The 12,324-nt window shown below is 39.2% G+C and overlaps 1 protein-coding gene across 1 annotated transcript; it reads right to left on the reverse strand.

The window, feature by feature from the left end:
• Positions 1-219: 219 nt before the first annotated feature.
• Positions 220-7,931, reverse strand: LOC146487078 (peroxidasin homolog). Its single transcript, XM_085089711.1, has 7 exons — positions 7,472-7,931; positions 5,107-5,288; positions 3,712-3,974; positions 2,885-3,175; positions 2,152-2,386; positions 1,410-1,514; positions 220-561 (listed from the first exon to the last, which is right to left on the reverse strand). The coding sequence occupies exons 1-7, from the start codon at positions 7,929-7,931 to the stop codon at positions 511-513; spliced, it is 1,587 nt and encodes a 528-aa protein (XP_084945837.1). The 3' UTR covers positions 220-510.
• Positions 7,932-12,324: the final 4,393 nt, after the last annotated feature.

Genomic DNA, 12,324 nt, shown 5'->3' on the forward strand with positions numbered 1-12,324 from the left:
CGAGAATCGACGAAAATCTTTGACCTTGGCGAAATTTGAACTTGGCTCTAGAGGAACCGAAAACATTTGAGGATAAGTGTTCATTGTTGTTTGAACACGCGTGATCGGCATGGAAATCCTGTAACTTACGATTCATCTAAACTCTGACCACAGCTATTAATGTTATTCAGCGGAGGAATAAGTGAGTGAGTACAGATACATGATTAAAAAAGGTTTTATTTCACTCAAAACACACAGTGACAGCTATAAGAACAGTGATAAGAAAAAAACATGTGAATGGCTCATGAACTAAAACCATCCAAATGTGTGCATACAGCGCCGTCAATAAAACTCAAGCAAACTAAAAGCCCTGCTTGCTCAACTTCGCTCCAGGGTCTTCTCTCTTCGGGGGAGGAGGAGAGAGGATCTGGGCACGAGGCTGGTTGCGAGGCAACCATTGCTTTAATGAAAAACACGGCTTCTTAACGTGCCTAAAAATCATTTTTGACAGTGCAACAGACTCGCAGTAAACTATGGCGAAGCTTCACTCTTCATGGCCTCAGCAGAGTTCGGAATGGCTTCCTGCAAGAAATAAACACAACATCAGATAACTACTTCATGTACTCTACATGAAAGAGCCCTAATTTTACACATTAAATTTCATAGTGCAAACTTAATGCTCAACTAACAAATTATCACGATTTTAAAGTTAGCTTTCGAAACAAATAGTACTCGAATCTCTCATCAGGAACATTGGGCAAATAATTTAGTTTTCGGACACGGAAATATGAGAGACTCTGGTAGAGGCTATGCTAGAAAGCGTTCCTTGGCTGGCTTTATCTCTCAGTAAAATTTGGACGATTTTTTATCGAAATGTTTGTGCTAGTTTGCCTGGTAAAATAGTGTCATACATCAAGGTAAGGTCTGTAAGACGATAATTATTTTATACAAGATGACCGAAGATTGCGGTCTTTGGATACTGACTGAAGCAAGAGAGGATGAAGAGCCTCTCTTGCTGAAGCTATTTTCTTTGTATGCATTTCATGAGCGACAAGGTAATTAGCAAAGGGAAATTTAGCAAGGATTTGACCAATTCAAAAAGATATACGAGACAATCTGGTAGCATAGCTAAGAAAGCTACATGACCAAATATACTTCATTTTTAAAGAAGAGTCGATGTTTTAGCGCAGATCACTACTTGGAGACAATCCCCGGATCGAATTGGAATTTGTAAATATTGGTTTTTGAGCGTAAGGAAAACTGGAGTACACGGAGAAAAACCTCTTGGAGCAAGGACGATAACCAACAACAAACTCAACCCACATATGACGCGAGTCCGGGGAATTCAACCTGGGCCGCATTGGTGGGAGTTGAGTGCTCTCATCACTGCGCCATCTCTGCTCCCAAAATCCGTAGTTAATAAAACTTACCTTGTAAACATCGCTGGCCATAATACCGCCATCAAGAAGCTCTTCCAACCTGCTCTCTGGGTTGCTATTGGCTGGAAGGGGGTTGACGGGGGGCATAACAGGTTGCTAAAAATGAAGTAAAGAGTTGTAAACGGAAACTGCGACCAGAAACAGTGCATGAATATAATAATGAAATCCTTAAGTGTGACCGAAAGCTACGAGCAGTACTTTCCTGTGGTGCTGTTTATTATGCTGTACAAGGTGGTCCTAGCTTTTGAGTCTGTGGATGAAATCCTAAAGTGCAACCATTGAAATGAAAGCTACTGAGAAGTACATTCCTGTGGTGCTGTTTATCATGTTGTACAAGGCGGTTCTAGCTTTTGAGTCTGTGGATGAAATCCTAAAGTGTGACCATTCAAATGAAAGTTACTGAGCAGTACATTCCTGTGATGCTGTTTATTATGTTGTACAAGGTGGTTCTAGCTTTTGAGTCTGTGGATGAAATCCTAAAGTGCAACCTGATTGAAATAAAAGCTACTGAGCAGTACATTCCTGTGGTGCTTTTTATTATGCCGTACAATTAAGGTGGTTCTAGATTTTCTGCCTTTGGATGGAATGCTGAAGGGTGAACGTTCAAATGAACGGCTAGTGACCAATACGTTGCTATCACGGTGCTGTCTCTTACCCTGTGACCATTAAAATGAAACTTTTGAGTCTGTGGATGAAATCATGAAAGCTATTGAGAAGTACTGTGAGAGGCTACCGTATCTTTCCATTTAGAGAAATCCAAATCTGGAATATTTTGGCAGTCTGTTTTCCTGTTATCCCAAATGTTCTCCTTTAGCATCACTTTCGGCTGGATCTGCGATATTGTGTCGCTGTTTTCACAGATGATCTTTGCCAGAGAGGTCTTTCTTATCTCGTCCAGTTGTTGGATGTTAAATCCAGTTAAAGTTTTATCATTTTCGTACCAGAAGCGGTCACCAATCCTTAAATTCCTGAAATTAATTTACAGTTACAGAAATTTGGGGTTAGTATCAATGTTTATTTTTTAACAAGAACCACAGCTCCAGCTGAGTTCTATTCTATCGTTTAACCGCCGGCAAGTCTAGAAATGGCCGGCATTCGAATTCTTTTATGTGTCGCGATTTAATGTAGGAGATGTAATAGCCACGTACTCTTTAAGTCTTTAAAATGTGTGACACAGCCTTCGTCATCAAAACCAGGAGCCCATGACCAGGAAAAGGTTTGACGTAAGACAATTTAATTGTCATTGTTCTTCTTTGATTGGAAATTTGAACTATGGGCGCTCTAAAGGTCCCCTGAGACCCGTTGTAAAATAAATCGACTCAGGAAAGGATTGACTCTAAGGCCTCCTATGAGAGATAGAGGCTCCGGGTCTTGAGCTCTTGTCAAAACAGAACATCCGGGTGGCAAGTTAAGTGTTAACTACATCCTCTGTTTCACTGAAACTCGAAAACAACAAATTGACTTACTTGAACCCCTCAGCCAAAATACGGGAGAACGTAGGTCCCATGTGTGCGCCTTCTTCGACTTTTTCCAGGAGTCCGCCAACATATAGATCAACTCTGTTCATTTCACCATACAGCTGTCTAAGCTTCTGTTGCAAATTCCATGGGATTGTAGGATTTTGTTTGAAATGCCTTCTAAAATCGACATACGGGGGAAGGCCATGATCTCTTCCTCGCTGGATGTTTATGGCAACAAGATCAGTAATCTGTCCAGGTGCCGGCTTCATTTTCAGACTCACAGAGTGGGAGAAGAACCTTTTAAAAACGCGAAAATGGTTAACCAATTTTACAAAACATTGTTTTAAAAATTAATTACATTAAGTTTGAAAAATTTTGGACATGTACAAATTTATTTATGAAGTCTCCTTGTTGTGTTTTATCTTTACTAAAAAAGAAATAAAATATAGTCAGAAACTCTGAAGAACAGATGTCCACCGGCGAAAGATCACACGTGGTTTTTCTCGACACAACTAGCTTAGTCAGTGAAAGCAAAATTATTGAATTTAAATACACATACTCTTCAGTGACTCTTTGTCACTGCTTTGTGATACATAACTCATTAATTAAGTGTCACTTTTTAGAAATGGTGAAATTAGGCCAGTGTTAGGATGGGGGAGGGGGGGGGGGGGAATTGCGTTTTGCCTGCGAATTTTTTGCGCGCCCTATACTACGGATTCGAAAAACAAAAATACACACCTTCCCGCTTCTCCCCCCTCCGTTTCTGAAGCTTGAATAAGCAATCCTCCTTGGTGCCTAGTAAACCTTTGTCAAAAACTGAAAAACATATTTACCTATCAATTTCTTTAGCAGGCTGTTTAAGCATCCCGCCTAAAAGGCCGTCAATGCCACCGTCTTCATACAAAGGTTCCGGGTTATGAAAATCTGCCACATCTAAAGGATTCGCTCCGGTGCGTTCGTAGAAGTTACCCACAGTGCTGTGGCCGTACCTTAATGCGGCCGTCGCGAAACTGTTCGTTATGGATAGATCGACAGTCTTACAGTAGTCATTGTGAAAATATCCCTTTGGGCGAAGCAACAGATCATACTCTTCAAGCTGTTAAGCAAAGAAAGCCAGTTATAAGAAAGAGTCATTGATCGGCTTCCGTCTATCCGTTCAAGATTATTTGATTTGTGCCTTATTACAGGAAATTAACGCTTCATGAAATTAACGCGAACTTTAAGTCGCGTTAGTTTTGTTAAAGTTAGTTTTCGCGTCATTAATTAAATAATAAGTGGCGCCTTAATTTCCATTATTTTCACACCAAATGCTCAATATACTCAAAAAGGAAAAAGCCTTGTTTAACAGGGTGGAGATCCATCGGTATCATGGACACTGTGAAGAACACTCGAAGTGGCCAGATTCCTCCTCTTAACCCCTACGTTTAGGGACAATTCCACGAACATTGTTTGCATTTCGGATCTTTACACTTGGTAAGGTTAAAATAGAGTTGTTCCTTGTTGTCTCAGCAAATTCTGTTTCTTTCTGTAATTCGCGTTAATTTCCGTCATTTTGAACTTTTAGGACCTCTTTCGCGTTAATTACCCTTATTGGGAAGTAATTTTTCCTTCAATTCGCGTTAATTTCCAATACCTTAATTAACACAAGCGTTAATTTCCTATAATAAGGTATATCATTTATCTAGCAGTAATTGTATCAACCATCTCAAGTTTCCAAATCTTTTTTCCACTTTTTTTTTTGTCATTGTAATGAGGAAGCCTTCGCTTTGACAGAAGGGCTAACGCTCGAAACATCAGCACCCGAATCTCGTGCAATTTTTCTATAATTATTTCGTTCGACGTAGGAAGAACGCTTCCTACTACGGATTTTAGTCGGGATTTTATGGGTCTTGTCGTGGATAGGTCGACGGATCTTGGGACGCACATCTGGCATCCCCCGCAGATTTCTTTGTAGGGGTGGATGACATCACAAAGAGAGAGAGAGAGAGAGAGAGAGAGAGAGAGAGAGAGAGAGAGAGAGAGAGAGAGAGAGAGAGAGAGAGAGAGAGAGAGAGAGATAGAGAGAGAGAGAGAGAGAGAGAGAGAGAGAGAGAGAGAGAGAGAGAGAGAGAGAGAGAGAGAGAGAGAGAGAGAGAGAGAGCCTGGAATCGAGACTGGCCTGGATTTGTTTGGTGACATCGAACGCACTCTCTAATCTACGATTATTGCTAGTTGTAAGATAATCATACCAGTGCTGGACTCAAGATCACTGGAAGGTACTCGTTGTAGGTGACATGCTGCATCATAGCGCCAAGTATTTTCCTCGTTTCAAAGAATAATTTGTCTGACCCCCAGTTTACATTTATTCCTTTCAGCTTCAAAGCAATCCTGTTGTGTTCTCTCACCCAAATAAGATGAAGCACATTTAAAGCTGAAACGAGAAGGACAAACAGAATTTGTAAGCGTTTGAGATAGAGAGTAGTGATGGCACAGCGATGAGAGCACTCGCCTCCAATGTGGCCCGGATTGAGTTTGTTTTTAGTTCTCGTCCTTGCTCCGAGAGTTTTCTCTCCCTGGTTTTCCCCTCCGTTTCAAAAACCAACTTTCCAGATTCCAATTCGATCTAGAGAGTGTGTCCCCAAAAATGAACTTCGCACCTTTGGTATTTTTTGGACCTTCTTGAAAATCTGTAAACCTGGAGAATAAGATTCGGAGCAAGTATAGGAACAGAAGAATGGGACCCAACAACAAACTCGACCCACATCTGACAAATGGCAGTGAGTCAGTATCAAACCCAGGTAAACAGTGAAAGGCGAGTGCTCTTCCTTCAGTAAAAAATGATGCATCAGAGAATTAACTCTGCACTGTATGCTAAAGTGCTTCAGAAGTAAATCCGTGAATCCCCTAATGAGCGTTACTTCTAGTATAAGGAGACCACTCGAAGCAAAGGAAAAATCGGACCTACGACCTCCGGATTTGATCAAACTTTGCACTACCGGCTGAACTACGAGGCCAAGACGGATGCAAGATCGTGTATGATATTGGTGGTAATTGCGGCAACGTGGATGTGAAGGCCACAACTTATGAATGTTGCGCCGCTATTACTAATTCTCTGATTCATCATTTGTGTCATTAGTGCTAGCGGCACGTCATTCATTGTACCGTTCAGTACAGTTATATCATCTCTACTGCCCACATAAAGACCCACCCTTTTCTTATGCAAATACTTTTAGTTAAATTAACTTCCCTTGCCACTTTACAACTTGCAAATAAACAAGGAAAACAAGTAAAGCCGAAGACAAACAAACAAACAAACAAACAAAAATAAGAGCTTACTATAGTTTACCATAGTAAATTATTATTATTATTATTATTATTATTATTATTATTATTATTATTATTATTATTATTAGATTACAATAACAGATCATGGGCTCCTTAAATACCACCATTGTTGTAGGGATCCTATGGTACGTTGTTGTTGTTTGGGACCTTTGATGGCAGTTTATACTGTAGTTGTTGTATAAAGTGTTTATCGCGTCAAATGGAGAGCCTTCTCAAAGACTCCAATTCCAGTCGCCAGCCGCGAAAATTTCCCGCATAAAAAATCAACGTAAACCAGGGAAACAACCCGGTGTCCCGTAAAATTTTCAAGTGAACAAAAAACTTAAAAGATAATAAAAATCCGTTGGCGATAAGGTTTTACGGATTATATGTTTTTGTGAGTTGATCAAAAACTTATAAATTATTTTGTGAAGATTGGTAAGCGTTTCGTGTCTTTGAATGCAGGACATCCGGAAAAGCGATTCACTAAATGGTTAATTTGACACACACACAGACGTTTCATCGCGGTTAATAGGGACTTTACGCAAACATGACGCCGACGGCAACGAAAACGTCAACAACAAAAAAGGCTTAATGAGCTAAACAATGCTGTGCACGTGCATTACAAATTTTGATACATTTCGTCGCCATCTTCGGCCAATCAAAAACGTGAAATGCCCAAAATCAAGGTTGTATGGAGAGCGTGAGCACATGACAGTAAATTTTGCTTGTTGTGCTAACTTGTGCTAGCTTGAAGACCGTTCCCACCTGTTCTGTTATTGGATAGTTCGGCCACATTCTAGAGGTTGAACGAATTGGAATAAGCGCAAAATAGTACAAGTAGCACGAACTTGTATTTTCAAGTGACGTTTTCGTTGGCTTTGCCGTCGTGGTTGCGTAAAGTCCCCAATATCAAGGACAGTGCCTACTTTTGTTACTGCGCATACATTCTGCGCAGTTAAAACTATGCAGAGAAAGCAGAACTTAGCAAGTGCTTTCGGTATCCAAAAAGAAAATTGGGAGTAACAATGCATTTTTCAGAGATAATAAAGCTTCAGTTTGAAAAAAAAAAACGCCATAAGTTGCTTTGTATTTTACTGCTTTTAAGAATAATTGTTTTTATTTATCTCTAAAAATGCGCGGTTACCCCCAAGTTTCTTCTTGGATTTCAATAGCCCTTCAAAATCTACCTTTACCAAATAGTCATAAACCGGGCAAAAATACTTTAGTATTAGTAGGCACCGTCCCACCACCTTTTTTGTTTAAGGGCCTGGCGACCAATATTATTACCTGGGGTAACGTTGTTTCTCCTAAAGTCTCCTGTATAAAAGCAAGGGTTGGTCACACGCTGCTTTGACCGGCAGAACACTTTTGGTAGAGTGGGAGGCAGAAGAGGCTTCAAGTCTGCGTCACTGAAATGTGTCGTAAGAAGCAGTCCATCGGGTTCCGGGGGGTTACCACGGACCCTACTCAATTCATCGTCATTGTTGCCATAAATGTGTGACGCATCTATGTAGGTTGTAGCAATGTTGATCTGTTCTTCATCGGAACCTTTTTGGCACCTTGTGGCGCGCTTCATTGGAATGCAGTGGATATTCCTCTCGATAAAATCATAGTCTGTTGAGTTGACCGGGATCCCATAGCACTCAGTGCCAGCGCTAAAGCACTCGATACAGGATGAAGTGGAACCATCTTTGTGCATCGTCAATGTGATATCGTGAGTGAAGAACTGGCCAAACACTGTTGCCATGCTTGTGTGGTCTATGGATGCTGGCGACTGTTTATCAGGGTTTTGCAAATCATTACTTTGAGGGAAGAGTTCTCTGCTGACACGCCTCGCGCTTGGGAGATCCAAAACATTAATATCCTATTAAATACAACAAAAGGTTATTTTTTTGCTTTAGATTATTGTTAAGTTCCCGGACTAAGAACAGTTGACAGGTTTCCAGTACTTTCCATCACTTATAATTCGACAGATTAATGCTATCACTTTTTATCAGTTCAAACAATGCCTAATCATTGACAAACTATTTATGATAATTTTGTTGACATAATAAGTTACACTAGCAGTGATGGTTCTGGCAACAAGTACCTGAAACACGTTAAGTTGTTAAAAATACTCCTAATTTAGCTTTAGTTGGGCGGTTAAAAGCTAGATCAGTGACCCCCACCGCAAAGTTTAAAAACATTTGTTGGCAGAGGTGCAGAGAAACCTTAAATTTTCGATGAAATACACAAACGAGGTTTGCATAAACCATCACTGGATAGGTTAGTATGAAGAATTTGGTGTCTTTGTGCGGTATCCTTGACCTTAAAAAAAAACTCCTGTTGTAATAATAATAATAATAATAATAATAAAAATTTATTACTTATATTGCGCCTTTTCTATACAATATTCAAAAGCGCATCACAATAGCATATAACTTAATAACTAAACTTACACCTATAATATAAATCATACAAATCTTTCAATAAAACTTACAACTATTTACATTTTAAAATCAACATAGAATAACAACCACTGTAGACGAACTGTTGTACTAAGCAACTCAAAGCCATTTAGTTAATTTTATAAATTTTCTAACTTGCGCCTTATCTAATCGCTAATTTAAGATCTTTCTCTCCTGGGCGCCGAAAGCCGATTAACGCTAATTCCTGGTTAAAAGTTAAACAAGGTTTTCATCTCACTAGTTAAAATGGTTTCGAAAAAGCTAATTTTAAGGTAATGAGAAAAAAGGTCTATAAGTCACAAGTGAGAGACAAAACTCTTTTGGAAGTATCATTGTTGGTTAGTAATTACTTGTAATCAAAGTTCAAGCTAACCCAGGATGCGCTTAATCGTGCTTTCAACAACTCGGACAGCTGTAGTGTGTAAGTACTCTAGGTCATGTCGAATATGGAAATTATTTTGAAACTTCATTTACTTGGAATAGCATAACTCGCAGTAACAGGGTGTCCAGAATACCATAGCTAGAATTGTAGCGGAGAAGAGACAAAAGTGTCCTAACTAGATATAAGACAGTCATGCCCTTGATAAATAATAACGATAATAATAATAATAATAATAATAATAATAATAATAATAATAATAATAATAATCACCATCATCGTCATCATCATCATCATCATCTACGGAGACTACGTTTTACATTCCAGCTAGACGTAGTTACATGTCGCAGATTGGGCGCGGTCATTAGGAGTACAATTTGCACGTGCATTTCTTGAGCACAAAGATTTGTTTTAAAAGGTGGAAGCTTCAAAGCCGAGGCACTCCATGAGATGCCTACAAATTTATGCACTGTTAAGAACCTGTTCCATGGTAGGTCAACAAACAAACAGACAAAACAAAGAAATCTCACCACTTGTGGCAACAATCTTCTAAATGGAGTCGTTGCTGCGCCTAAAGTTTGGTTGTCTACGTTGTTACATTGGCCCGTTATGCTTCTGTAGGGATCCAAAGGTGGACAGGAAGTAGGCGGGGGTGGTTTTATGATGTTCTCACAGCTTTCAATATAGAATTCATCCTCTCTTGGTAGAGAAGACATCGTTAAACATGGAGTCAGCGACGGATTCAACAATCCCAGGAGTAAATAAATGGTCAGCTGTGAACTCATTCTGCGCTGCAAGTAAAAAAAACCACAACTCTTTAGTTCTTATGTACCTTTTCTAAAACGTGGCAGAGGTGTCTCTCTGAAATTGACTGTCAGTTTGGTTTGAGGGATTATTTCCACAGATTTGACGTATGTGAATTTGTGGAGAAAGTGCGCAAATTGCCCTCAAAAGGCCATCCTGTTCGAAAGCCGATTAAATACTAAAATGTAACTTTTCCACGAAATTTACAATACCGATCAATGCTTCCAGTGATCAGCGTTTATGTGTTACTATTATGCTGTACAAGTTGCTCTTAACTTTTGAATAAGTGGGTGGAATACAAAGTGTGACCATTCAAATGAAAGCTACTAAGCATTACTTTTCTGTGGTGCTGTTTATTATGCTGTACAAGGTGATTCTAACTTTTGAGTCTGTGTATGAAATCCTAAAGTGTGACCATTCAAATGAAAGCTACTGAGCAGTACTTTCCTGTGGTGCTGTTTATTATGCTGTACAAGGTGATTCTAACTTTTAAGTCTGTGTATGAAATCCTAAAGTGTGACCATTCAAATGAAAGCTACTGAGCTGTACTTTCCTATGGTGCTGTTTATTATGCTGTACAAGGTGTTTCTAACTTTTGAGTCTGTGGATGAAATCCCGATGTGTGACCATTCAAATAAAAGCTACTGAGCAGTTCATCGCAGTACTGGCAATGTTTCTAACGCTGCACAAAGGTGCTCGCAAAATCCTGTGAAAAATCAAGAACTGAACCTGACTGGTTGAAAAGAAATAACGGGATCTACTATACCATCAAAAACAAAAAAGCAAACAAAATGACTCGCCTACACAAAAAAGTTGTTTTGGTTGTACGAAACGTTTGCTAGTTTCCATTTTTCTCTGGACCGAAACTGAATGATCTTAAATCCAAACAATCACCCTCTTAAACGACAATTCCACTAGTTTGCCAAAGTGGTGAAAATATGTTCTAACTCAGTTATTTAGTTGAACTTCTGCTTGTCCAACTGATCTATTTCTGCCGAATATAAAAAGAAATCTCTCTCACCTGATCAAAGGACAGTCTGTCTACTTTATATGTAAACTCCCTGGAAAACACAGCTTGAACTGAGATATAAACGTTTCCTTTCTTCGTTTTATATTTTACTTGAAAGACGTAAACATCTACTTAACGCCTGTGAAGCCACCTCTAATTTCAAGGTAATTAACACAGCTTTTCGAACTTTCCACTACAGTACAGCACAGGAACGGTACAGTTCCGGACATTAGCAGCCACAAAACAGTTAATTTTTCTTGCCAGTGAGGTTCTGAGTTTTAGTCAAACAGTTGAAAACACTCAAACAGGCAGAAGAAATAGAAGCCAAAAATTTCAAGACAGAATGTTTTTCCCCCATGCCATTTCTTTAAAGTTTTCTGCATTTGCTTTGACTCAGGGTAAGTGAAATTTTAGAATTGCCCTTCAAGGCGTAATACAAGAAAACAATGTTGACAAATGTTGGGCAATTTTCGCGTCAAAGTTGAATTAGTTAGGGTAAAAAACGTATCAATGGTTTCGCGTGGGCTATATTTCCGTTAATGTCGCGCCTCGTTAAATGTTAGTAAAATCAAACTTGCGAAAACGAATGCCGCAAAGAGGGTCTTCACAACTGATGGCTGAGAATCTGCCAAAATTTTCACTGTCAGCTGCAGAGAACTGAAAACTGACTGACTAAATTGAACCTCATTATAAAAGCGAGGCTAAGTGCAAAGTTTTTGTCATGAATGATAAGTTTTCGTTCACATGCAAACAACTGACTAATTATTATATGCAAAGCTTTGCACTTAGCCTGGCTTTAGTAATGAGGTTCAAAACAACTCGGAAATGGCCGATTATTACTACAATGAGATGCTAATCTTTTACCAAATAAAGTGGGAATTTTACTTGAAAATGATTTGTCAATAGCTGTGTAGCTGATGCCTGGAGAATAAAATACTAAAGCGAAGATGGCTCGGAGCATCATGATCATCAGAGGATGATAAGCAGTGTTCATTCAGTCTTGTAAGAGATGTTAAAAGTTCTTCGGAAATCTTTGGATGCCGTCCTAAACACTGTTCGGCTAATGAGACGAGCATTATTGATACGATACAAACCAGCAAAAACATGTGAGAAGTAAAAGTCAGGTTAACTGGGATCCAGCATAATTAATTGCTAGCTTAGAAATGGCTGAGATTTAAACTGACACCTGAGAATGCAGCACCCTTACTTTGGTAAAGCAGAAACGCCAGGGAGAATATTTAAGAAAAATACTTTAACCGTCGTTTTCTGTATTCCACGATTGTCTATCGGGGCCCAGTTGTTCAAAGCCCGATTAAGTTAATCCTGGTTAAGGTGAACTTTGATCCGAATCAATAAAGATTCTTCATAAAGATTTTTGTTCCTCAGTTTTGACTTAGACTTTTCTTTACCACTAGCTTAAAATTTGCTTCTAAAAATACTTGAGTGGTCGAGAGTAAACCCTTGGTTAGTATTTGATCGGGGATAAGTGTTTTAAAATCAG

This window comes from Pavona decussata, unplaced genomic scaffold (assembly GCF_977016875.1).
Source record: "Pavona decussata unplaced genomic scaffold, jaPavDecu1.1 SCAFFOLD_19, whole genome shotgun sequence".
NCBI classification, from domain to species: domain Eukaryota; kingdom Metazoa; phylum Cnidaria; class Anthozoa; order Scleractinia; family Agariciidae; genus Pavona; species Pavona decussata.

Coding starts and splice junctions, on each gene's coding strand:
- LOC146487078 (XM_085089711.1), bottom strand. CDS start 7,931: ATGGCAACAGTGTTTGGCCAGTTCTTCACTCACGATATCACATTGACG. Junction 3,975..5,106: donor TGATCTTGAGTCCAGCACTG/GTATGATTATCT, acceptor TTTGCTTAACAG/CTTGAAGAGTATGATCTGTT. Junction 562..1,409: donor TGGCCAGCGATGTTTACAAG/GTAAGTTTTATT, acceptor TATTTCTTGCAG/GAAGCCATTCCGAACTCTGC.